The 27719-nt window shown below is 40.5% G+C and overlaps 1 protein-coding gene across 1 annotated transcript in view; it reads left to right on the plus strand.

Annotated features, from left to right (window-relative positions):
* UNC13B (unc-13 homolog B) overlaps window positions 1–27719 on the plus strand; it is a 199008-nt gene that overhangs the window by 104317 nt on the left and 66972 nt on the right. The window contains 7 exon segments of the mRNA XM_032441195.1: window positions 4384–4430; window positions 8448–8526; window positions 10198–10272; window positions 10732–10951; window positions 17591–17818; window positions 18113–18254; window positions 27167–27336. Coding sequence (XP_032297086.1) covers window positions 4384–4430; window positions 8448–8526; window positions 10198–10272; window positions 10732–10951; window positions 17591–17818; window positions 18113–18254; window positions 27167–27336 — 961 coding nt within the window.

A 27719-nucleotide genomic window follows, 5' to 3' on the forward strand; every position in this document is an offset into this window, starting at 1 on the left:
TACTCTACATCTTTCTTTTTGTAAGAGAACAGTGTGCTGGGCACAGTACTTAAATGAGATGGAAACATGCAAGTTGAAACTTTTATGTGGTCTGGGGGTTTGCTAGCAGATCTGGGGATGTTCTCCCACAAAGACAACTCTGTGATTTTATTTTCACTCTGCTTCTGTCTGTTTGAAGACAGAAGAAGTTTGTTCTCTCACTGAAACATTTTCCTTTGTATGAGATAAATTGCAAGACTTACATATTTCAACTTCGTTAAATAGCTTATCAGATTACTTGTAATCGTATCTACTGCTTTTCCTGAATAAGCAGAACTCCTTTTGAGTGACTTTTTAGGCCTCACTAAGGATTGTATTCTCTATGACTGAATGCTGTGACTCAAATGATCTTGTCTGTTTTTAGCCCACGGTATTAAATTTGTGCTACTGTCACCAGCGTGATTTTGGTAAACAGCTCTTGGTTGGGAGGAGACTTTAATTACTTGGAGACCTTTCAGCAGCTGGTTGAAGCATCCTTTGTTCTGAATTAGCATCCTACATTACTGGAGTGACAGGCTGATATTTGTTGGACAGTGGATGTAAAATTATCATCTATCAGCATCAGAAATACAAAAACTGGGCAGAGAGGCGATGGACTGTTTTGTTTAAGTTTGTCACTTCCATCTTTTTAGTGGTTCTTGATGCATTTACAGGAGATTAGATAAAAAATAGGTGAGATCCACGTTGGTGTTGCTTTCAAAAAGAGTTCAAGTAACAGCTGCGTAGAGAAGCAAAGAAGACACCAGGTAAAAACCAGCTTTGTGATCTGTGGATGTTCAGATGTTACATGTGCTGACATGGCCTTTCCCTTTGTTATGAGAAGGACAGTGTTAAAAGCTCTTACAGTGGATCCAGATGTTCTTTGCATCTGCCCATTGTTTCCTCTGCTTGCCTAGGCTCTCAGCCTGTTGTCTTGGGGCAGACTTGAGCAGATCTGTGGCTGGTGAAAAGACCCAGAGCAGCTCCTGGAACCTTCCTGTGTGCTGAAGCAAGTGCTGCCTTCATAGGATGGGAAACTCCCCTACCACAGCACTTCCACATGAACAACATTACCATCTGCCTTCAAGTGAAGAGGAATGTATGAAATGTTCCCGTGCACAACAAGGATATAAACTATCAAAGTACTTGTTTAACTGGCACTCCTGGAGGTGCCTGTTTACCTAACACTTGTAGGTAATGCAGCCTCTGGTTCTTCAGCTACATATGTCACTGCTACAGGGGACTTCAGAGGACTTCTCAGTGCTCTTTGGCAACATGTAATATGGCTATAACCTCCTATTTGAGCAACCTCACTTCTTTCTTTAAAAATGCTTAGATTTGGTGTCTACATCTCTTTTTAAAGGCTACTGCAGAACTGTCACGATTGGGTACCTGACTTTCATTCTCCATTTATATTTAGCCTCAGTTCTTCTTCTGTGCACGTATATTTTCCCCTCTACTGAATAAACATAGAAAAAGCTTCATTTTTTAGAGTGAGAGGTGTGTCTTAGTCCTCCTTATAGCATTCTTTGCACCCTCACATTGGTTTTACCATTTTCCTACGTGAAGAATAAGATTATTCATGCCTTTCTAGAGGAGTCTTGCCAGAACTGTGCAGTGGTATTTATGCTTTTATTTCTGTGGAGACATTTCAGTGGATACTGTCTATAGATGATGATGTTCTCTCCTTACATGGCTGTATCACAGTGGCTCATGGCCACAGTGTGATGACTGTGACTCGAGTCTGCTATCACCTGCTGTTCTTGCGTTGAGAATCTGCTTGGAAGCCATAAACTTGTGGCAGTTTATGGGACTTTGACCTTGGCATTTCTACTTTCTTTAATCCTCTGTTGTTGCAATCTTCAGCATCATCATTTTTTTTCCCATCAGGGTCTGAGTTCTGTTCTGTATTGGTAATACTCCCATGTTTGTCATCAGCAGATCCTGCTTACTCCCACCAGTTTTCATCCTGCACTGTCCACGGCTGGCTCAGCTAGTTGCTTATTTACCCTCATTAAAGTTCCCCTACTCCTGTTCAGCTTATCCAGCCTTAGTTATGTCATGTCATCCCATCAAAGCATGTTTGTTGAAGTGAAAGTTTGGTTGGTAATCCTTTGTACAGTTTAAAAAAAAAAAAGCTTTGTTAAACAAAAACTCATATACTCAGTATGACGCTTTTTCCTGTTTTCTGTTTATCTCCATTCTTTTCTTCGTGTTTGCTCTGAAGCCTTTCAAGCTGTTGAAGCCAATAATGAGCCTAAGCTAGTTTGGCTCACATTTCCTTTCTTCCCCCACACCTTAACTGCATTGGCTTTTCTCCAAACTTAAGGCACTGGCCCTTGTTTGATAGATGTCAGGTGCTGATTCTCTGGTGTTTGCTCAGGAAGAATGCTGCCTGATGCAAATTAACCTCTTTGTTTTCATTTGGAGGTAACTCCTGTTTCCACACAACCACCGCCTAATTTGCTCCCAACTCAGTATTATCATCTACTAAAAAGCTCCTTATTTGTTTCTTACTGTTTTACCTTGGTGCTTTTTAATCTCAGCCGCATACAAGTTCTTCTTCTCATTTCCTTTCTGTTGAAATGTCTAAAATACTTGGCAAAACTAATGAAGATAAATAAGCAGAAGTGCAGTTTATGTGGACTCCCATGATTTTTTATGTTGCGTTTATCAAAATCCGGGTGATGGAGGTTTGTTTGCTGACCATGCTTTCTGCCCTTGCCCACATCTGTGGGCTCTGCCATTCTCCGTTGACTCTCAGCTGCCTGTAGGAAATGATTGTTGCTCAGATTAACAAAGCTTTCCCTGGACCTTTATGTATTTTTTAAAGCAGAGAAGAGTTCTTGGTACTCCTGTGGTCTCAAAGCTGCAATATTGCCTCTGCTATTTGTGATCTATTAATTTGACTGCTTGGAATTTCTCATATAAACTGTGACTGACTGAAGACCTCTGTTAACTCCAATTCCTTTTGCCAGTGTGTGTTGCTAGACATGTTTGCCATTCTCAGTCATTCAGGACAATAGACCTGCTTCAGCTGAACACCGGTGTCAAGCTCAGTCCAGTGTTAAGTTTGGCTCCTTTTTATGACTCTCTAGTTAAAGACTCTTCCAGATGCTCAAAGGCAAAATTAGGAATGTCTGCCCTTCTGTGCTCTGAAGGATCTACTTGTGTTTTCTCCATGAAATCCACTCCTCTGACAACAGACCATAGGAAGTGTAGGTTCCAGGTTTTGAGAGCACAGCTTGGAGAAACGTGGAGCACAGCACTACCTGCAGGAGCACAGTGCACAGCTCTGGGTGTGCAAGAAGTGTGCCCCAGTGCTGCACTACGAGTCTGAGCTCCTGCAGACACTGCGGGCCTGAACACACTGAATTATGGATAACACCATGTTGTTCATGCCTGTTTAAAATAAATAAAAATACATAACCTTCAGATCTGTCGGGGCTTCGGAGTTCTGGGAGTAAAGAATATGGAGATTGGGCTTTTGATGATGTGGAAATGGAGACCTCAAACAGAAAACTTGTTTTTCTTGGTTATTTCTGTTTTTCTTGGGAAATCTCCTCCGACACCTGTTAACAATGTGAAGTTGCACAGCTCACCCAAAGCATGGGACAAAAAAATGAATCTTTTAGAGCTGGGTTCTTTTATCTTCTATGTAAGTACAGATTATTTCCTGAAAGATACCACTCTAATCAGTCTATGGAAGATTTCCAAAACATCACTCTATAAATATGCTCCTCTGACAACATAGGACATGGTTTGAATTCATGAATGTGCATCTTCATGTTGCTGCATGTGGTGGCTTTCTTCATACCAAGAGATGACCGTCTGCCTGCAGCCATCTTGCAAGCAATGGCTCTTGCTTGTCAGTTGCTGGAAATTAAATAGTTGCATTTGAATGGGTCAAGTAATGGGACCATCTGGCTTAGGGGGCTGAGGAGTCTTAACATTTGAGCATGAACAAAGTCCGTAAGTGCTTGCAGAAAATACATTGCTCAATTGTGTGTGCATTTTGTAAAGGCGCTTTCAATTTATTGTGTTTTCATTATGACCATGTTCATGTAAGTGGTGGCTTACAATACAGGGGCTCTACGATAACTCATGATTTTGTTGAATTAAAGAAAAAAAAAGAAGAAAGAGATGGTGTTCAAGGCTCCATTTGGAAAGAGGAGGTGCACTGAACAGGCTCTTCTGGTCCTGGCTGTGTCTGTATGATCATCGGAGGTGCTTGAATGACTGTCAGTATGCATTTGCTGCATGCTGTGTGTTCTGTTATCCTTTTCTCAGCATATAATCTGAATGCCTCTTCTGGTGTTTCCAGGAGCTAATTTAAAATTGTGTTTTTGCCTTCTCCCATTTAAGGGTCAAGATGAGGCTGATCCCTCAAAACCACCCTGGCTCAAAGGAGGGTAAGTGCTGTTTTGAGTCCTTGTTTTTCTTTGCTTATGGTAACAGGGCAGGTCTCCAGATTAATTTAGGTGGAAGCAGCGCTTGTAATGTTTTCAATTGCTATTTGCAAAGTTAATCAGATAGCCATGCCTCACTCAGGGCCAGACTGCCTCCGTGTGTTGTAGTTTCCTCTTAAACAATTTGAGGTGGGCTGTGCAGCTCTTCAGGAGATTTGTGGTTAAGGTTTTAGATGCCATGTTTACTTTCTAGTATGATGGGGGCAAGTGCTTATGGCAACAGTATTAAACAGTGCTTGCTAAACCCTACGGTCTTTTCTCTAGTGGTAGCTGTGACTGGTTCAAGGTGGTGTTGCTCAGGAAAGCTGCTGTGTCTTTTGCTCTTAGGAGAAGAAAAAGAGAAAAATCAACAAAAAAAAAAAGTATCTTTAGGAAGTCTTCTGTCTTTGCAGCTATTTCTGTGGTCATTGTAGCAGTCAAAACTGCAAAACTAGAGTAGCCTGCCATTTGTAAAACAGTGATAATCATGCCTCTTTTAAACAGGTGAGAGTGAGATGATGTTCTTTCTGCAACACACAGTAGTCACAGCAAATGAAGCAGACAAATTCTGATTGCATGTAATTTCAGCATGATACTCTGCATAATAGATGCCAGCATGGTAGCTTCCCTAGCATCCTCCCTGGAAAAAAAGAGCGACATTTTTTCCAAGCTGCTGGGTTATGTGCAGTGTATGTGATTACAGCGATACGCTTCAGTGGTGGTGCACTCATTAGGAGCTGATGTAGCAGCAGATTTGTCCTGATATCTCAGCAAGAGCTTGGCTTGCTACACGCACAACTTAATTCCTGTACTACTGAAGTAAGCTTTCCTAATAAAATGCAGGTTAAATCAGAGGCTTCATTATATGGTTTTCTGCTTTTGGAATCTTTGTTCTGTGATGCTGGTATTCCCACAAAGCTTCCTCCACACCTGCAGATGCCTGGAGCTGCCTAGCAACCCCATGCTTTCTTAAGGAGCCCAAGATTTTGCTGGAGAACTGGCAATTAGCAGGAGCAGGAGACAGTGATTTATGCTAACTATAAACAGCAGCTTTTCCTGCTTTAACAGGGAGCCAGAGTGCTGAGTTTACTGGTTTGATCTCACAAAAATTATTACCTAGCCTGAAAGATAAGCACAACTGCACTCCTGAAATACTTAATGATAGTTTTATCAGTTCTAGTTTTGTCAGGCCATGTTTGCTCTGGTCTGTAAGTTTTAACCTTCTATGTGAGATATAATGAAATAAACAGGCTAATGGAGTTTTGACAAAAGTGGCACTTACTCACTCTACCCCTGCATGCAAGGGATGGGAGGCAAACCTTTAGTTCCACTGTAAGACGTTCTGTGGATTTATTAGTCACAACATACATTAAAGCTCTTTGGTTCAGAGTTGTTCTTTCCTAAGAAGACTGGTGAAGTTCTGTCCTTTGAGGGAAGCAGACATCTTCTGTCATCACAAGCAATCTTTGCTCTGTTAATTTTCAAGATTTAATATAAGAACCTGTATGATAAAGGTCATATTAAGTGATGAATACATGCTAAAAGCTATTTACAGTTTTAGCATAATGCTGTGTATTTTATTTAGTAGTGCAAATCACGTTCTCACACAGAGATGCTATTCAGTCCCCAGTACAGCACTCCATGATGATACTATAAATGTTATGTACTTGCAGAGGAGAGTTACCCCATTCCATATGAATCCATGGTGTACATATTTGAAGCACAATCAGTACTTCTGTCTGTGCAAACTCTGTGGCTTTGTTAAACAATGTAGAGAGACTGTGCTAGAACAGAGAGACTGGGATAGCTGACAATGTAAGTTAAAAATTAGAAATTAAAATTTAAAACATTATAAATTAAGAATCGTTGCTGATATTACTATTATTAATTATTATTATTAATTAACAAGCAAAAAGCAAGGTGTCTGAGCATAAGACTAGCAAGCTAGATATCAGGATCCTTCTCTGCAGTGGAAAATGCATGCACCTTTCAAACATTATTCTCCTCTGCTGGGGTGTCTCATAAGCTATTACCTTATTTTACTGCTGGAAAAGCAGTAGTCTGGCATAAATATTTTGCAGCAAGCTGGGTTTGTAACTACAGTTTTCTCAGGTGCAATAACCTGCTTAGGCTCATCTTGAATTTACAAAACTTACATCTTCGGTGTTATTTTTTTCCCCTAGGAAACACTACTGTCACAGTTTCCTTTCAATTGAATTAGAAAAGAAAACAAAACCAACAAGAAATGTGTCTGGAAGTCCTGTAGAAAAGAATTATTATTTCGCAGCTACACTGTTAAGTTTAGCGGTGGCACTGACTCTGCATTTTTATTTGTGACTATTTTGTCATAGCTTTTCTTACAGGCTCTCCTTTGTATTTTTGAGATACTTCCATTGTTCTGGTGATTTGACCCAATTTTTTTTATCTGAAGGGCAGCATTAGATTAAACTGTGATTTAGATAACTCTTGAGTTCTTGACATCATCTAAATAGTCATCGGTGACACCTGTTTCACTCCAGAAAGGTATAGCGAGGATCAGAGAGCGTTTTGTAGCACTAGAGCAGCAGATAAAACTCGTGTTTGATCTCAGCAAGACTGCCGAGTTCTTATGCATATATTTATTATTTGCTGATTTGGGTCAGATTTTTCTATTTTAAGCTAGAGGGGATTATTGCAGTGTAACTTGAGCAAAAGTTTTTTTTTTTTTCCTGTAGCTGTATGCTGGAAATGAGGATAGCTTTTAGTAAAAACACCATGTGGCCTTGCTGTAGGGATTTCCAGAACTACAGAACCCCTTTTTTTTGTTCTTTGTAAGGGACTTCAGCAGCTTAAACTAACTGAAATAAGTCTGCAGCTTTTTCATGCCTGAGTTAGTCTCCTGCTCCCAGCTGCAGTATTTACTGTCACATTTTGCTGGCAGAGTGGCATTGCAGGCTGTGAATGGGTTTGATTCATTATGTAGGAGCATAAAGAACAATGAGCAGCGTACATAAGCCTGATGTTGCATGCAGAGGCGAGGTTCGTGTTGCTCACCTTCTCACCAGACTTATTTATCTGGCAGCAGCTGGCAGCTCAGCCATGGATCAGATGTGTCACCCACCTACGCACAGTCAGAAAAGTCAGTTTCACCACTACAGCACCATGACATGTTACTATATATATGTCTTTCCATCTTTTGACACAGCCTTGTGCTAAGCTGTGCAGTAACATCCTTCCCCAACCTATCACACTATCATTGTCTGCTGTTATGTGGATTTGGACATCAGTAGTCTTTTTCTAGTCTTTTCTGTTACTTGACTTTTTGGCTTTACTGAAAAGGGATGTGAGTAGGTCCTGCTTGACCACAGAAGACAGATTCCCTGTTGTCCCTTACATATACAGTAATTCAGTCTGGCTTATCAGGAAATAAGGAGACTATCACGTCTTATTTCTGTAGATTCGGAGTGTTGCTGGGCTGGAGGCACTGTTGCTCCTCCACCACTTCCACCAGCAAATGGCAGCTCTTGTCCATAGCGTCCTGAATGACTTCAACTGCCGAGCAGCAGGGATGGGCACTTTTATAAAAACAAAAATAGTCTTCTCCTTCCTCCTCTGATGTCAGGTTTTCCCTCTAATAATTATATAGAGCTTGAGGGTTAGGATGCTCTGGCCTGCAGCCTGATGACAGCAGTTTCCTGGCTCTGGGCTGAGCCACTTTGACTGGCTCCCTCCCACCCACTGATGTGGGGCATAAACATCTAGATGTTTACATGTGCAAATGATATATACTTAATTGATACTGTATATTTATGTTGTATTTTTATTCTTTCTGAAGTGTCATCTCAGTTCTTGCTGACTTTGCTTTATGTGAACTGATTCTTCCTCATTAACTATTACATTAGCAAAGAGGCTAATGACCTAAGGAAGCATTTTGGTCACCTGTTTACTGTCTATCACAGCTCTTGGGATTCTTAATCCTTTTTTTTCCTCCTGAATCTCCAGGCCTGCAGGTGGTCTCTATGGCATTGACAGCATGCCCGATCTACGCAAAAAAAAGCCAATTCCACTTGTCAGTGATCTGGTAAGAGATTTTTCTTCTGCCATGCAGTCAGTGGTGCAAATAGCTTTACTTTTTGGCATACGGTAATGTTCATTGTTGCTTGAAGAAGTTAGAAGTTTCCTGCTTAATTTAATTAATTCTTACAGTAAGAGTTTGGGAGTTAGAAACAATCAGAACGAGGTGTGTTTTCATACAGTGTTTCATTCATTTGGAAGAATTAAGACATTTTTCATATTCAGTTTTCCTTCTTTATTCTACTCAGAAGGTTGGATTAAACTTAGGCCTGTAATTTTTTAATACGTTTTCCTAAAAGTCATGTGCTGTGAGGAAAGTTATGATGACCATGTGAGGTCTGGCAACTTGGAATTTGAGAGGGTAGACAAATGAACATAATATGCTCCAGTGTTTTAAAGTAATTTGCAGTATTACCAGTAGGCTCCCGCACTGAGGAAGCACAAGAGTCAAACAAGTAATGAGGACGAGTTTCATATCTCTGTGTCATACAGTGAAATAAGGCTTCAGCGGGACAAATGGCTTTCTGTTGGCTGTGTGTTCAGTCCATACAGCACATTCATAGTTAGTTGGGGGAAATGTTACAACAGCTGAAAAGCTGAAGGTTTCTGTATCCTGTAGTTCCTGTGAAGAGATGCATACAGTTCTCTCTGCCAGCTTATGCATGGGAAGCATAATATGTGTCTTATTAACTGCTTGCATCTTTTAAATCTGTGCAATGATGGCATTAACTTGTGTTGCTTCCTTTGAATGCTTTCATTCACTCTCTCCGTAGGCCATGGTAAGTGGAGCTAAAGACTATCCACAAAGTCTTCACCAGAAACAAAAATGTTTTACCTTCCCTTCATTTTATTTGCTTTTCATTTTGAACCTGCAGCACTGCAGTGCATCCATATTAAGTACCCTGTCCTGCTACATCACTGATGGAATGAACTGTTTTGGTCGGTCTTCAAATGACATAAATCAGAGGATTAATGGAGATTTCTGATAAAATTTGATGGATCTAAATTAGATGTTACTGATTTTAGTTGCCTTCTCTGCTGTCATCTGTCCGTGGCAATGTTAGGTGCTGCAGAGACTGGGGCCTGTGCTGCTCAGAGCTACAGAGCAGCACTGCTGTGTTGTGAAGGAGGCAGTTCTGAGGCAGAAATGCTGTTCATTGTATTCAGTGATGGCCAATGATTGTGATTCACCAGCGCATTCAAACCTGTTCTCCTGACCCATCCTGTTCTTTATCCTTTTTGTGTCTTTCTCACTGTCACATTTTTGAGTGTTGTGTAAATTTAAAACCTGACAAAAACCTTATTTTGTTTACAAGTGAAATTAAATATAGAGGACGGTCCCACACAATTATCTTAAGCAATAACAGTGTTACCGTTGCTACCATAGACATGGAGAGGTGAGCCCAGTTTTCATTGACAGTTCTTGCCAGTCAAACAAACATTTTCCTCAGTGAGAATGCCTATGGGCAGATAAAGTTAAGTTGGAGGTCTCTCAAAGTATACCTTGACTTTTGAGATGTGAAATGTGAGATGTGTCACTTAAGAAAGCAACTTGAATGTACTAGACTGCTGGCTTGATATCTGGCATGACGGGGTGTCCTTGCTCACATCCCTGGGTATGTAGTACCACTGCATTTTTAGATACCTGTATTGAATAACAAACTTTGTTCCTCTGTAGTCACTGGTTCAGTCCCGGAAAGCCGGAATTACCTCAGCAATGGCCACCAGAACATCTCTCAAAGATGAAGAGCTGGTAAGTGGGAGAACTGTGTAGCTCATGTTAATGCTTTGTAAGGGGAATTAGGTTCTGTGGGATGCAGAGCCAGCTTCACAGTCTAAAGATACAGATGTGAAACTTCACATTATTTGTTTACAGAAAACAAATGTAAAAAATAAAATTTAACATGTCTTATATGTCCCTGAAAAATACAAACTTCTCAGCTATCTATTGTGTGAAACTTACTTCATGCAAGGTATCCGTCATCCAAAACCTGTAATTCATTTCTTCCATCTCACTTACTTTCTTTTAAATGTTTGGAGAGACATTTTTGTGGGGGGATTCTCTGCTAACACATGGAAAAGACTGATAGATTTGGCTACTTAAGATGTGTAGATGTATTGCGCTTCTCACGCCTTTTCCCTACCACCTATGTGATAACCAGCAACAGCAGGTTCAATCACCTTCCTTGATGTTGATTTCTATGTCTTTCAGAAATCTCATGTCTATAAGAAGACCTTGCAAGCCTTAATTTACCCTATCTCTTGTACAACCCCACACAACTTCGAAGTATGGACAGCCACAACTCCTACCTACTGCTATGAATGTGAGGGGCTGTTGTGGGGTATCGCACGGCAGGGAATGCGCTGCGCTGAATGTGGAGTCAAGTGCCATGAGAAGTGCCAAGACTTGCTCAACGCTGACTGCTTACAGAGTGAGTAGTTGCTTTGCTGCTTCCTGTCCTGAGAGATGCAGTGAAAAATGGCTGTTCAAAGAGTGTTACAGGAGCTTTCCTAAATGTGTGTTGCTAAACCCTGATCCTCAGGGAGCAGCGAAGATGCATTTATTAAAATGACTGTATGTTTTCTGTAAGTAGGCCATAAGGCTAAACCTGTCCCTATCAGCCCGCTGTTTATTTTTTGTTTGTTTTAACCTGCATAATGTGTTTAATCTCTGTTTATCAGCTCAGATGGTATGCTTGCTATCATATCCTGCACAGAAGATAGTCAGTGTGCTGGATGGGTAAGCTACTAAGATGGGCATACTCATTTTATCTGTTCTTCCTGCCTCAGTATCCCAGGCAGTTTGTTTGTTTAAACCTTCAGTCTGTGATAATGTACATTTTAAGCTTTCCAGAGCACCAGAGAGATCCTGCTCAGGGATTACCATCTGTGAATTTAGGTAGGATTCTTCTAGTGCAGATTGGCAAGGCATTATGTCATTTGAATAGGAGTGCCTTGAAGCTGAATCTCTTTAGAGACCTTGTACTGAATAAGGACAGATGAAGGGTTAGATAATAAGTAATGTTTAAGTGTCTGGGCAGTATCTTATATTCCTGCTTGCATTTCTGCTTATCTTGATTTTCTGCAGTGATCAGAATTGAGCCCTCTTCAAAGAAGGTGAAGAACTATGACACTGCAGAATAGAGGAACCCTGACACAGAGAGTGGAGAAACTTAAAAGGATCTGTGTTTGTTTTTCTTTTTAACTGTCCAATTGGGCATCGGGATTGGTCAGATTATTTTTATTTGTTCTCAGTCATATGCTTGTATTTGAGAGCAAGTTATCTACATGAATATATTTAGACATATCTTATGTATCTTGTATAAGACATGATAAACTTACACTGTAAGCATTAAATCTTGAGCAGGAAGGTGGGGCTTCTTCTGTTCACTCTTAGTTTTCTTGTCATTCCAATTCGATGGAAAAAATCAGAAGGACTCAGGAAGTTCTGTGAAGTAGAAACCAGCTACTATCACTACAGAGATAATTTTGTGACTAAGGACAGGGCTGCTAGATTTCACTTGGTTTGAGAGAATTTAGTTAAGACATAACTCATCTTTATGACAAAATCTGATGTAGAGTGCCAGTTGGATTCACGATACTAAATGATGAATTCCAGCGTTTGAGATGAAAAGCTGCTAATATGTGTACCTAAGCTTAACTCAGATGCACATCCTAGATATTACCATGTCATAAAGAAGCTGTGATATCTCAGTGTGGGAAAATGCTATTGAGAGTGGAGGAAAATGGAGTTTGTACCAGCAGCAGCAAGGAAACAGGCACAAAACTGCTCAGAGGAGAAATAATGAAGTTGAAAACAATAGAAGGAAAAGTAAATTTGAGAAATTACAAAGAGGAAATATATTTTTGCAGAGGGCAGCTCTGGCAATCATGTGCAAGAAGGACTTCAGAGTGGGACAGATACTGGGCAAAGTTCAAATGTAAAGGGGAAAATGTGTGAGAGCGTTTTGAGATAGAATGGTATGAATTTGCTTGTTAATCTTTGCAAAGAGGGTTTGGCAGTTCAGGGCAGGAGGAAGACAGAGGTAATATTGTTTCAGGAAATGAAGAACAGCCATATGGGGTATAACTGAAATCATCATGATGGACCCCAAGACAAAGGCGTTAAACACGCAGTGTAGAGTTCCTATGACTCTGCTTTACTTTTTCAACTTTCCATGACTTAATGACTTTCTGAGCAGTAGGTGCTGTGCTTAATGGCTGACAGTGATGGTTGTGAATTTGTTTAATCCTTGTCTGATGTTATTTATGCCTGCAGTGTGGTGGGGAAGGGCGAGATAAAAAGCTGAGAGGAAGACGGTCTGTCTAAGCTCACTGTTTATACAACAAAAAATGGAATAAATTTGCTTTGAGACAATTAAGGGTGGAAAAAAGGAGACTTCAGTGTTGAGAACTGGGAGATTCTGGAACAGTCTCAATAATAACTGTGGGAGCAGCTTATTTAACTCTGGTTGGAGTTAAATAGCTTTGTGCAGTGGGCTCTAGGATGTGATGATGACGGGACTGTGAGGCCTAAGCAATAGTTTAGAAATTCAATAAGTCTGAGGCTGAAATTTCTTGTATGTTGAACTCAGGAGGGTTTTCTTCCTAAAAAAGTTTTACTACTGTTGGTTTTGTTGTTGTTGTTGCCAATGAAAACAAAACAAACAAACACAAAACCAACAAAAAAGTCTATGTTGTCAGGATGTATTTTCACTTAACCCTACATAAGGCTTCCACAAAATGAATTTCCAGGCTGGTAGCAAGTACAATTCTATTGGTTATGCCTTGATGCCTCAGGATATATTTTCATTTGACTCTTGTCAGGTCTTCCAGAAAATGTTGTGTTAGAGTAAAATGAATTTTCAGACTGGTCACAGATACGAATCCATTGTCTGTACTTCAGACGTTTGGATAGATGCCTGGGTCTTTAGAATCAGGATGTGATGTTTATCAATCTTCTGTGCCTCAGTGCTTTTCTCTGGGGAATAAACGGATCCTTTTCCCCACGTCTATGAGAATTAAGTTATGTTATTTCTTATAAGGCTTTTTTTCTTACCATCTATATTTTAAGGAAGTGAATATCTGATACCATCAACAAACGTGTGGGTCTGTTGTGACAGAGTACTCAAATTCAGCACTGTTTTTCTGCGGGTTGATACAAAATCCATTTGTCTAAAAGTGGGTGCTGTTTCTCTTTTGAAGCTAATTTGCTCATGGTGTTTTTAGGAATGCCTCGTAACCTTTGTTGTCTGAGGGGCAATTAAGAATGTTTTTAGAATGCATTTCCTGCTCCAGGCAGCATCTCATGCACTACACCCAACGGAGATGAGGGGTGTAAATCTTTTATCTGAATTTTATTTAAGAACAAAAAAAGCGAAAAACCTGCAACTTTCAGTCTCCCAGCTTTTGAGATTCAGCACTTTTTAGTTTTGTTTGTATCTCTGTGTGGTGGGACATGCTGTGCAGTTCAGTTCAGCAGGACTGTTCCCTGAAATGACTGTGTTTGAAATGCTGGAATTACCTGTGGCATGCTCTCTGCAGCCATCAGGATTATGGCAACTATTGTCACCAAGTTGTTACTCTGAGAGGATTAAAAATCTACATTTCTTGACAGTAGGTACTGTGAAGGCGTTATTCTGTTGATGGGGAACTTACCTTTTCATTATAAGGTGATAAATACTTGTTCTAGATGTGCTTTTTTTTTTTTTATTTTATTTTATCCTTCACCTATTCTTGGAGGTGCTTGAGATCTGCGCTGAATGGGTACACTTCTTTTCTTACTTGACTGGAATTAAATAGAGAGATTTAAAATTCTTATAGCATGTAAAGCTTTTGGAAAAGGGGGCTTTTATCTCTTGCCCTGGGCACCAGTGTGCTGTTAACTGAAATCCAACTGTTCGGGAAATGTTAATATCAAATGAAGAGGATGATAGATGTGTAGGAAGCCAAGAAATAGATTTTCAGAAGCAGGCAGAATTATGAAGAAGGTGGAAAGGAGGGACGTTATATTGGCATGATACTGACAAAAAGAAACGTAGTTCTGTGCTAGTGTTTGAAAAGCTGCAGATGTGTGCCTTGTTTTCCTTTAGAGTTGCTAGTCTAAGTCCTCCACCAATTACAGTTAAACCTGAGAAAATAATTTGCCCTAAGATATCAGAACCTTGTTCTTTGGAGATCTTGAAAGGAGGATTTGAGATCTCAAACTTCAAACTACTACTAAATGTAAAATGCACTTTGTGAGTGTGGTTATCCGTAAGAGTGCTTTTTTTTGTATCCTAGCATGACAAATATGGAGAACTTCATATTTGAAGGCTGCAGTACTGAATGCCCCTCTTGGTTCTGGTTTGGCTCCTAGGGCTTTGGTTCACTGATGGAGTTGTTTAGAGCTTTTTGAATCAGAACTGGAAGCCTGGCATGTTTGTTGGGTTTTGGATGAGAAACTTCTGTGTTACCCTCCAAACAGATTGCATTCCAGAGCCTGGCTCTGTGAGTGGACTGTTAGTGAGAGCGAGAAGTCACTCTTGTGATAATCATCTTGGCTTCTATCTTGAATTGATGATTTGACACCATGGTGATGGATGCCTGTTTGCTTCCAGAATCCTATGCAGGAAAATATTTGCACAGAAGGAGGAAGGATACCTTTATTTGAAACTTGAATATCTATTTTAAGTTTCAGGAATATATAATTTCTAAGCATTATCCGCCTACTGAACAGCTGTCTTCTATCCTGCCAGTTTCTTGACTTTTTCCTGTTAAAGCATAAGATAACAGCACTGGCAGTTTACTAGGAGCTGTATCAATACCAGTCCCAATATAGTCCTATTTGCTTTCTGTTTCCAGTTATAAATCAACTCGTGATTCATTTCTAGGGAGGAAGAGATAAGGAAAGCCCACTGCCATTTATATGACATTGTACACGTCTATTCATGGTATTTATATCGTCCCTTGCCTTTTTATTGCTACTTACAGAACTGCTTTAAAACCTAAGCCACTGGCAAAACCTTTTTTTTTTTTTTGAAGCTGAATGAATACATACAATTCAAGTTCAGCAGCAGGGAAAACACCTTTTGCCTTCCAATATAGTGAAAAATTCTCTCTGTCCATTTCCAGCCACGTAAGAATGGGGTGCTTGCATTAAGGCAATAATGCAGACTAGTGCCACTCCTGGTAATTCTGGTCCCATCTCTGTGATGGACAATGAAACACTGATATTTGCAAGCTATCTGGCTAGTAATTTCTTTAGAGAATGTTTCTGAAATTGAGCACTCCACTAATGCAAGACTAAAGCTCTTAATGTTTAGTTTGATTCTCAATATCCATAAAATCAGAAAGGGCAGGACATGGTTTCTTTAGCTCATTACAGATTTCAGAATTCCAGGTAGGTAGGACCACTTATTCAGTTTGGCCTTTCATGGTTTCTGTAGCTCTTCGTATCCTACGTCAAGTCCGCCTCCCTCCCCAAAAGACCTACTTGTATTAAAGATGAATTGCATTTCTTATCTGAAGTTCAAAGTGTAGCCCCTGGTATCATTTCAATTCTGTATTCCTTTAATAAATGTTGGGTCTATGGCTGGATGATTGTTCGATACAAGACATCAATTTGGGTGATGGTAGTTCTTCTCTGGTGAGTGGGGACAGCAGGGACTGTGTAATTAATTCCAGTATTTTGATTTCATTTCATCTTAAGCCAACAATAGAAAACTCTGGGGATTTTTCTCAGATACATTTTATTGTACTAAATGAAATACTGAACATTGAGCCTCTGGCAAGTAAAATGAAAAAATAATTATCAGGTAATGCAAACTTAAGGCTTTTATTTTTTTTGCTCAAATCTTGAATAGTGTGCCTTGTTGTGCAGTGTCCTTAATGAACTTCTGAAACTTCAGTGGTTACATTCCGTTCCAGACTGCTTTTATTCTTTTCCATTGGGATGATGGAAGTTATAATTGACTTTTTGTTTCTTTATTGAAATGGTAAAAGATGTTAGACTGAAGGTCCAAGAAGTGGATATCTTTAGGCAGCATTTGTCACTAGGCACCTGATTGGGCTTGCTAAGAAGGTTCCTGTTATGCTGTACTGCTGGGGTCCTTTGTGAGTGTGCATTTGCAGACCCTAGTTCTCTGTGGGCACTAACTGCTAAAACTCCAGAACATGCAACATTATACCATTTTTTTTGTAAGCTCTCCCAGTTAACACATTTGTCTAATGCGGAATTGACCATAAGAACATTCTTATCTCATAATGATATGAACTTATAAATTTTGTAAACAATACACAAGGGACCAGAGGCCTCTGTTTTCAAGTTCCAGTTAATATCCATGTAGTACAGACCCCTGCTCCTGGCTCTTGTGTTTCTAGCTGCTAGATGCTGTACTTGTGCCCCATACCTATTCGGTTTGCTACCTTATAAGTGTTTGGATTAGATATGGCAGCTACAGTTTGGGCTATCTCCTTACAAATGAAACAAACTAAAAAGGAAGGGGATCCAGAGAAGCACTTCAAATGCCTCCAGCTTGATGTTTGCTCCAAGCAGAAGAACAGACCATGCACTGTGCAGTGACTTAGTGCTGAATGGGAAATCATGCAGAGCACATCAGTAAAAAATAGTGACTCTTGGCCCATCTGAACTTTTTCTTCGTTCTGAGGTGAAGCTTTTAGATAAGCTTATAGATGCTATTTGCAGTGAGGGACCACTGTCACCTTCCCAAGCAGGGATCTATTTATTCAAAGCAAGGTCGTGAGAAGTGGGAACATGGTGATGTCTGCTGTTATGGTTAGAGCTCTGCTTCTGGGTCTTTCTCAGCTGCAAAGGTGTAGAACTCAAGCCTGTTGTGAGGAGAGCAACCCAGATCCAGTCTGGGCACTCCCAGTATCTCCACGCAGCTCCAACTGGTTCATATTTTCTTTTGCATATGTTAAAATAGGAGGGCTAACTATAAATGACAACAGTAAGAGGCATTGTGTGAAATAAATTGTAGCTTTGATTCCGTCATCCCTATTCATCAATGAAACGTGGCTTTCTGTGTTTGCATGTTTCTGATGCTTCTTTTTTACTCTCTGATGCACAGGAGCAGCAGAGAAGAGCTCAAAGCATGGAGCTGAGGATCGAACCCAGAATTTCATCATGGCCATGAAGGATCGCATGAAAATCCGTGAGCGGAACAAACCAGAGATCTTTGACTTGATCAGAGATGTGTTTTGTGAGAGCAAATTGACACATGCTCAGCAAATGAAGACAGTGAAGCAAAGCGTGCTCGATGGCACCTCGAAATGGTCAGCAAAGATCACAATCACAGGTGAGTGGAAGGAAGCATAGATTCAGTTGGTCTTGTTTGAGCACCTAGGACAGGGCTGGTCTGAGACTAGAGAGAACAGGCATCTGTGGACTGTATTTCTGCTCAGGTAGCAAATGGAGACAGGTACTCGTATCCCGGACACTGCAGTGCACTGTGAGCTGAGGCTCATCAGAAAAGTTCTCATGAGTGTTGGTTTTGTTTTTCTGGACATTCTGAGCTACCCGCTTCTTCATGTGGTGTATGGACACATTGTGTTACTGGAGGGTGGTAATAACCCTTCTCTTTTCCTTCCAGTGGTGTGTGCTCAGGGTCTACAGGCCAAAGACAAGACTGGTTCCAGCGATCCATATGTAACTGTTCAAGTGGGTAAAACAAAGAAGAGGACAAAAACAATTTTTGGGAATTTGAATCCTGTGTGGGAAGAGAAGTTTTATTTGTAAGTACTCTCACCCCCCTTTTTGACTATTTGTATGATCCGTGCTTTCCCACGCTGCCTGTGGGTTTCATTTCTGCTTGGTGTTACATACACCTTTAAAGAGTTGACGTCTATAACAATGTGCACAGCACACTGAGGTCTACCTTATCTTTCTCACTTTTGTATATATAAATTGTCTGTTCTGTGAGCCTTTTTGTATTGATGTTTCTAGAGAGAGCTAAAGAAAGGAAAATCTTTAACTTGGTAGCTTGTGTTCTTGGATAATAGATGTACTTTCCAAATTATTTGGAAGATGAAAGCGTGAAGTTTGTATGAAAGGCTAAGCAGACTTCGTGTGACCTGCTGCTGTGACCTGCTTCTGTTGTACGACCAACAGAGGATAAAGAAAGTTGTTTGTCACTTGTGACACTACCAGTTTCTCCCCTTACTTTTGGAAAATCAATGTTATAGGAACTCGAGGGATTGCCTGCTTTCAAGATGAGCAACGTATCCAGGTCTGAATTGAAAAGAAAGGCTAGAGGCATGGTTTTTCTGTTTCAAGTGTGCTTTAAAAGCTGAAGTGTATTTTTCCATCCTGCTTTTATTGAATAAGTAAACAGTACCCTCAATTTATCATTGAACGCTTGATAACACCAAAGGGAGACCTAAAATCTAGCAAGAGAGTAGTTTCTGTAGATTCAGGGTAATCTCTTTCAGCCCCCAAAATGTTTATTTTCTTTAACGTGCAAGCTGTTCTTTTATACCTTCCCTCTCTTTGTTTTTCTTCCTTCTTTTCCCTTAAACTTCATGGGGGGAGTTCTCTGTATACTGAAATCATGCTTTAGAATCAAGCTTTTGTCAACCCAGCTTTGTCCTGACCATGCACCGACCAAACAAAATCATTTCTAAAGTAGTTCATTAATGTCAGAAAAATCTCATCTCTGTTTTGAGCAGACAGGCCTTTCATTTTATCCTTTAATCCAAAGTGACATTACTGCTCAGATTGTAGACAAGTATACTTCAGTGCCGTTTGGTTAAGTCTAGTCACAATAGCAGTAATGTGGGATCCTTAAGGACCTTGATTTACCATGCCAAGTAGTTACCATGGTATTCGAAGTGTGTTCCCTTCTAATTTTAGGAGCTTCAACAAATACTGTGTTTAAAGATAGATAGTGCAACGTGATAAATGTCACAGTTTTAACAGTGCTGCTGTTTAGATTTTATCACTGTATCTGTGATTCAGCAGATAATATGCTATGGGACATTAGAGTTGATGCTACTTTATGTCTTGCCTGTGACTAGGTGGTTGTTTTAATAGCAGAAGGAGGTAATGATTACTGTAACAAGATATATTGCAGGATTCTTAACTACTGGCATCCATGGTTTTATTGGTAGACGTCAAAGCGCACCATATGCTGTATGCAGCATTGGTCTTTTACACATGCATCTTTTTCTTTTTCTTTTTCTTTTTCTTTTTCTTTTTCTTTTTCTTTTTCTTTTTCTTTTTCTTTTTCTTTTTCTTTTTCTTTTTCTTTTTCTTNTTTCTTTTTCTTTTTCTTTTTCTTTTTCTTTTTCTTTTTCTTTTTCTTTTTCTTTTTCTTTTTCTTTTTCTTTTTCTTTTTCTCTTTTTCCTTTTCTTTTTCTCTTTTTCTTTTTCCTTTTCTTTTTCCTTTTCTTTTTCTCTTTTTCTTTTTCTTTTTCTTTTTCCTTTTCTTTTTCTTTTTCTTTTTCCTTTTCCTTTTCCTTTTCATTTATGGATCCTTTTTTCAGCTTGCATCTCTTAAAACTGCTGAAATCTTCTCCCCTTCATAATCAAATGGAAACTTAAATCAACGTATGCAGGCCAGAAATACCAATTACTTGCTAAGCTTTTTCAGAAGAGGCTGTCAAGACAATCCAAAGATCCTCAGTTTTGAGTGTTAAGGATGTGTATGTGTTTATTTTAGAATGATGTTAACTTTTTACAGTGGGAGAAAGGTGTCCTGGAAGGTATTAAAAGCCTGCCTTAGAGCACATATATGAGAAGTTTGGTGTTGGAATCACTTAAATATTTCAGTTACTGCAAGGTGCACAGGTAGAGAACATCCAGGTCAGTAGATAATGTATGGCTTAGTTATTGCTGTTCATTGTCAGTTTGGCTTGTTGGACAGACTTGCTTGCAGATGATGTCCATAAGATGCTCAGTGTCTGTTATGCAGTCACAATTCTGGCATCTTTTCAAAGGTTGGCTGTAGAGCTGGAAACCTATATTTATCAGTTGTCATAGAGTTGTTTATGTAACCTGTGATACAATCTAAGTCAGACTCTGTGCAGCTGAATAGTACCGTAATTTCTACGGACTCTTTAAAATTGACTAAAAGCAGTTTAAATATATATTTTTTGAGTTAAGGCTGCAGTGACCTATTTGAAATAGTTTCTTTGTGCTTATCTGTGGTGATGGATGTAAAAGTATATTAACTTAAACATATCTCCTTGAATATGACTTTGTTTTCTATAAAAAATAAGGAAAAAAGGGACAAAAAAAAATAAAATAGTGGTAAGGCTGACCCGATTTGTAAGTCCTAATTTAGAACTGTATTTTAGAAAGGACAAGGCTGGAAAAAAAAGACTCCAGGTTTTCATTATAAGCACTATTTAGGTCGTTACTAGCATATGTCCCTATGGGCATCTGCTTAGATTAATGACGGGTTCTTGGAACATATTCATTACTAAGCAAGGAATTTGCAGGTCTTTTTTCTTTCTGGATATTATCTTCTTGTATATTTTCATCCTTAGCTTTAGGAAATGTGGTACAAAGAATTTTGTTACATCTTTCACTGGAATTTGAAGACCTATACAAATGCAAGGAGGTTCTTTTCGCTCAGTTCAAAGTTTTGCAGGCAAGCTGCAAAGGCTGCATAAATGGTACTTGGAGGATGAAGCTTGATAGGTAACTTCAGCTATTTCTGCAATACAAAAAAAATAATGTTCTGTCAGCACATGCTAATGAATTGTGCTTCTCTTGACTTTACATTCCACTCCTATAATGCAGACTCCTTTTCTTACAGCTATATTGAGTAAGCTAAAAGGTAGCCTCCTTCATTTGCTGCGTAGACTTGGCTTCTGTGCCCTGAGCTTTCTTCCTTTGCACCTAACTCTGGACAGCGCGTGTTCTACCTGCAGTTGGTGCAGTTGGTGCTGAGTTACCTGTCTTGTTTGGCACGTGAGACCCAGATGTCTGCAGACTTTCCAGGAATAGCAGTTGGTTTGGGTTTCTCTCTTTTCTCTCATTTTTCACTAAGTGTCTTGAAATGAAGAAGCATTGAAAAGAAATCTGCAGAGCACTTGTTTCCCTAGGAAACAGCCCAGTAACATGAGAAGGAAGATATTTTTGCAGTATTTAACGCAATTAAGACAAGACTTTAATTCTCCTTTTAGACATAATTTAGACTATCAGTGGGAAGTACAGACTTTCTGGTAAATTTTTTTTTTTTTAAATTATTATTTTTTGTGAAGACTGAATCTGAGCATCCATTTGAACAAATTACCACAGCAGACAGAGTTTAGGAGAATGAACTCTTGACAACAGGACAGAGTTCTGTTCTAAAAGGAGAGCTTTGCGCTCAGCTGGAGGTTGGTAGTCCATATCAGCTTTTCTAAGGAAACACCCGAATCTTGACTATGAGCACTAGTAGTTGGTGGATTCAAACAGTACTTTGCCATGTTTCTTGGCTTAGGCTCAAAATGACTCACTCATTTTAAAGTAATATCTCCTTGAAGTTGTATTGTCTGAATATATTTGTTCGCAAGGCATTTATGGTGGGTGTGAAATCACTGCCTTAAACAGATTGCATTGTCAGTGGGCAGTTTGCAAGAGGCACATTTATTCTCTCACTGCAGAAGACTGAGTGGAAGTAAATGCAGTACCTCCTGCCAGCAGATGACCAATATTTTACTAGGACATGCAGAGCCACAGATGATAAACATTTGTATTAATCCTTTGGGAATGGTGCTTTTGCATAGCTAGACACTGCGCTGTCACCCAAAGTTTTCTCTTTGGTTGCTCAGTTTTCCTTTCAGCTGCTGAGTCTGTTACCAAGCCCAGCATCTTTCAATAGTCTCTGTTGTTATGTGATGCTGTTCCAGATTGCTTTTCAGACTTCACCTTTGAAGACCACCGCGTCTGTGTCACTGCAATTCTGCATCCTCAGGCTCCTCTGCTCATTGCGTGGTCGGGGCAAACAGGCAGCTTGATGAAATCCTACCTCTGTCCCTGCTCAGTAACTGATGAGAAGCTTAGATTTGAATGTAGTGCTGATGCCTTGTGACAAGCACTTTTGGGGAAGCTGTGTTAATATAGCTAAGGATGTAATGCTCAGAACCACTTTGTCTGCTCTTTGTAGTTAGGAGAACTGCACAATTAATTTGTGCAGTCATTGTCATAGCGTTGGGTAACGGCAAAATGATTGTACTTGTTCCCCTAAGAAATGAGCTTCATGCTAGTAAGAACAGAAAATTCATGTCTTTGTTCTTAGGCAGCAACAACTGGATCTCGGCAGCCTATTTTTGTGCTATCATGCTGAACTTATAAACTGCTAAGGATTTTAACATTGTTCTCTGCCAACTCTGAATTTGCTTTCAGTGTATTCTCTGCTGTCTTTTTACCCCCCTAATAGAGGAGTCTTGGTATTATTTAAAAATTAACGTATTCTGTGAAGTTTTCTGCCTTCTGTTTCCATTGATGCTGGCCTCAGCAGAGCAGCCAGCTGGACACTGCTGTTTCAAGACATTTCCATGATCTGCACATAAATCTTTCTGCCTTTTCAACCATACCAGTTCTGTCAGATTTTCATAGAAACAGAATGCTTTGAGTTGGAAAGGACCTCAAAGCCCCCCCAGCCCCAATGCCTGCTGTGGGCTGGTTGCCCCACCAGCTGAGGCTGCCAAGGGCCCCATCCAACCTGGCCTTGAGCACATCCAGGGATGGGGCACCACAGCTGCTCTGGAAAGTCTGTGCCAGGACCTCACCACCAACAAACATTTTCTGTTTGTTTCTACCTTTGCACAAAGATGGAACTCTTTAGGCCCTTCCTAAGTGCTACACCTGCAACTGTGCAAAAGGGAATCTGCTCATAGAAGATGGCTGTATAAATATTCACCAGACTCCTTGAATCATAAATCTCTTCTTCTAATTTCAAGGCAGAGCCAAACTACTTAAATTTGGGCTTGACTTGACCTACTTTTAAATCTGCAAAATTCTGTGGATTCCTCTGCTCCCTTGCTTCAATTATTTGTTTCTGTGATGCCTGCTTCTTGCTTTTTGTCCTTATTAGCCTGTCAGATCTGCAAGGGACAGCAGTCTTCCTCTCTATGAGTTGCCAAGCACAAAGCAGTCATGATTACACTGGGGCCTCTGAGCTCTACTGTTCTTCAGGCCGAGAACATGAGAAAACATAATTTAACATCTTCATGTGAAATGGATGTGTTGAATGATAGAACCGTGTTGGCTTTCTACCTCACACATCTATGCAATGCATTTTAGAGGTAGACAGGCTATGTCTAGTGGCAGTATTAGTGGAATAAAACTGAGGGCTCGGTGTGTCTTGCAGAGTTAGCATGTTGATAACTGAGTTGAGAAAATTGATAGGGAAGAACTGGCCCTGTTGCTGGCTGGGAATGGGGAGGGATCAGACAGGATGTTGCCAGCGCAGGGGATGTGTGTGGAAACTGGTGTTTAGGGTCTGGGGGAATGGGGATGTGAAGAAAAGACATGGAGGCCGAGTGTGGGACAGAGAGCAAGTCAGCAGAACCAGGCTCTGCTGGTTTCTGATTCAGGCAGAAAAACTTCATGGAAAGTTGCAGTTTTTATTTTTCTTGCAGATTTTGTGTGCTGCTTCCTGAAAATGTTTCTTTATTTGATTCCTTGGAGTATCAAAGTAGCTTTTTTGTATAAAGTGTCACCGCTGCAAATATCAGAAGAATATAGATATAAAAGAAAAAGGAGTCATTTTCTGAGTCATGGAACAAAGAGCACCTGGTTTCCAGCCCCTCACACTTTGAAATGGATCTGAACGTGTCTGGTAGTTTCTTTCCTGTAATGGGGTCACGGCGTGTTCCCCCTCTCTGCACTTTCTTAGGAAAGCCGTGGGAGCTGAGCTGCGGGAGACTGGGCAGACTTCTGTGTGCACGCAGATCATTAGGAAGTCAGGCTTCACAAAAGTCTTAGCAAGAAGTGGGGCAGTCATTTTTAGCAATCTGCCAGCTCCTGTAGTAACGAAGGGGAAAGTTTCAGCCAACAGAATTTGTTGGCAAAATTTGGGGAGTTGTGTTACACTTGCAAATGGGAAGCTGTTTTTAATTAGAATCATAGAACCACAGAATCACCAAGGTTGAAAAAGACCTCCAAGATCATCCAGTCCAACCATCCACCTACCACCAATATTTCCCTCTAAACCATGTTCCTCAGTACAACACATAAATGTTTATTGAACACCACCAGGGATGGTGACTCCACCGCCTCCCTGGCCATCTCATTTCAATGCCTGACCATTTACTTAGAGAAGCATTCAGCCTGAATCTCCCCTAATGCAACCTGGGACGCTTCCCTCTAGTCCTACTGCTAGTTACATGGGAGAAGAGGCTGACACCCAGTTTGCTACAGCTCAGGGAGTTCCAGGGAGCAATAAGGTCTCCCCTGAGCCTCCTCATCTCCAGACTGAAAGTCCCATTTCCCTCAGCTGCTTCCCATGAGCACTGTGTTTCCTACAGACTCGATGGAGGTATTCTGTAGGTAAGCCAGCAGCCTGAGGATTTCAGCTGCTGTCAGTGAGTGATAAGGCACTCTTTCTGGCATGCGATCAGCATAAGGAATAAAAGTTGAGCAATCTCCTAAAAACAAAAGAGAAAAGTGTGATAAAGTAGAAAATTTGGTAGTTCAGTAAATGCCACTGGGAAGTTTCCTGTGGCACTTAGCAGTGAGTTATTCTGCTGCAGCCCAAGCAAAGGCTGATAGCCATTTGAGAAGTGTAGGACAGTGCATGCTGGACATACGGTAGATTTGGAGCTAAACAGTGAATGTTTTTGTAAAGGAAAGAGACATATTTTCACCAGTGGTAGCAAAGAAAAATAAGATCAAAGCTGTTTTGACAAAGAGCTGCTGTGCCAGAAGTTGAAATCTGAAGAAGTCAGGAGTTGACTTGCTGGTGCTTGGTAAATGTCACTATATACCAACCTGTGTTTTTAGGTAACGGTGTCCTGAACACTGAGGCTGTAGGGTACTGCTGAGATGTACATTATTGCACTGTGTCAGGAGCAGAGGAGTTCTTTTATGCACTTATGCTGTGTTGCCAGTAGATAAAGCAATATGTTCGGTTAAATTTGGGAGCTTACAGAGAGCACCATTCTGAACATTCCCAGCTTGTGTGCATTTGGTGCATATTTTTATCAAAGGAAGATATCCTTGAAGTTGAGGAGGAGGAAAGAGAAAAACACTGAATCTTCTTTCTTCAGATCTCTAAATACAGCTTTGATTGCACTGAAAAGGAAGGGAGCAGGAATGCTTTTTGCAGTGATTAAAGCTGCCTGGAATTGCCCCTAACTTTCGTAGTGTCGTTCCCAGATATCCCTCTTTGCTGGAAAAAATTTAACGAGCTGCATGGATGTCTCTTAAGCAGTCATGTATCACAGTAGCAGCCATAGGAGCCCAAATGATTTTTTGGTAGTGAGCATGGAAATACCAATCACTGCCACATCTTATTGACCAGGCTTGGCAGATCTCTTCTGACCCATTTCTTCCTTCTTCCTGTTGCTTAGCAACAGATGCAGCACATTAATGTTAAAAAGGCTGGAAAACGGGCCTTCAGCAGAAGTTGCCTGCTTTCATAGGTTTTATTTCCTTGAGGGCGGGCATTTGTAGTGGTTATGGTGAATAATCACCCTTGTCCTGTTCTCATGCAAGCATTCAAATTGCTTTGTTGTATTGCATGCCCTGCAGATGAGCAGAGCTCTTATTGTAAGGTCCTTACACCCACTTCTGACATCCAGGAGCCTGTTTGCATCCGCAAAAGACATATGAGCATCTAAAAATGGAGGAGGCTGCAAATTCTGCCTGTGCGTTAGACTGAAGTCTGTGAGTTCAGCAAGGAGTAAGCTGTATTTTTAATGGAAATGTCCTTACCGATTTGCTCAAGGTACAGAGAAAATATAAATCTGAGCTGTGAATAGTTGGCATAATCAATGCTAGTAATTACATACCAACTTTGCAAGTATCGTATCCCACCCTTTCATCCCACGTGCAGGCAGTGTTTATATCATCTGATTATAATGTATTGTATGTTAGTGTGCTACTGCTTTGTGACTAAAGAGAACTACCTCCACCTCAGTTCTTTATCTTTTTCTTATTACAAGATATTCTGATATGTGTTTGTTGTAGGCCTTGACCATGTTATGCTTGGCACTGTATTTCCATAAACAGAAATCACCTTTAACACCTAGGGCCAAATAGAAGATCATGTTTGGGGAAGGCAGACAGAAACCCGAGAGGTGCTTATCAATGTTTTTTGGACCATGCAGGCTGACTTTACCATCCTAGCTATCTTCCAGCTTTTGTGAGCTTCACAGCAAAACCAACAGGAGTAAAAGAATTCCCCCAGTCAAGGAGCTGCTCCTGAAAATGAAGAAGAGCAGAAGAGTCACAGTCAGCTTAGCAAACCTGAAGCTGGTGGTTGCACTCTCCATGGGCAGGGCACTCTCCTTTAGTGTGCATTTGAAGTGCATTTGAATTGTTCTGTGGTTCCTATCAGTCTACAGTCTCAAATGAAGTGGCTGCTTGTTTATGTCTTGTTTATGTGCCACTCTGTATTTAGGTGAGCAGGTCAAGAAGAACATAAAGCATGCAGTGTAGAAATGTCAGCTGTGTTATGAGCTTTTCAGTATCACATCTGTCTTGTTCTCAGTGAGTGCCATAATTCCTCGGACCGGATCAAGGTGCGAGTGTGGGATGAGGACGATGACATCAAGTCTCGAGTCAAGCAGAGGCTGAAGCGCGAGTCGGATGACTTCCTGGGGCAGACAATCATTGAAGTCCGTACACTGAGTGGAGAAATGGATGTGTGGTATAACCTTGGTGAGTGGGGCTTTGGAACTGAAAGCAGTCACCTGTTTGTTTGGGTGCGTTTGAGAACTACACACATAGATTTCAATATAGGCCAAAAAAACAACCCACAACCAAACCAAAGCGTAGATGGTTAGATGATTGTGAGGGACATTATACTGCTGCAGGGAAGCTGCAAGGCTTTAATTGCAGTTGAAGTGAAGTACTGCAGAATAGCATGTGAAAATGGTGATGGCTTTTTTCCTGTTGGCACTGAAAAGGAAAATGCATAAATCATGGAATCATTCAGTTATCATAGAATAAATGCTTGGGGCAGGGCTGGACTCTGCTTATTTGGAGACATTTCCTGTCCTGTGCCCTTTTGTGCACTAGCACAAGCATTTTGCCAGTCTCTT

Source organism: Coturnix japonica, chromosome Z (assembly GCF_001577835.2).
Source record: "Coturnix japonica isolate 7356 chromosome Z, Coturnix japonica 2.1, whole genome shotgun sequence".
Classification (NCBI taxonomy): domain Eukaryota; kingdom Metazoa; phylum Chordata; class Aves; order Galliformes; family Phasianidae; genus Coturnix; species Coturnix japonica.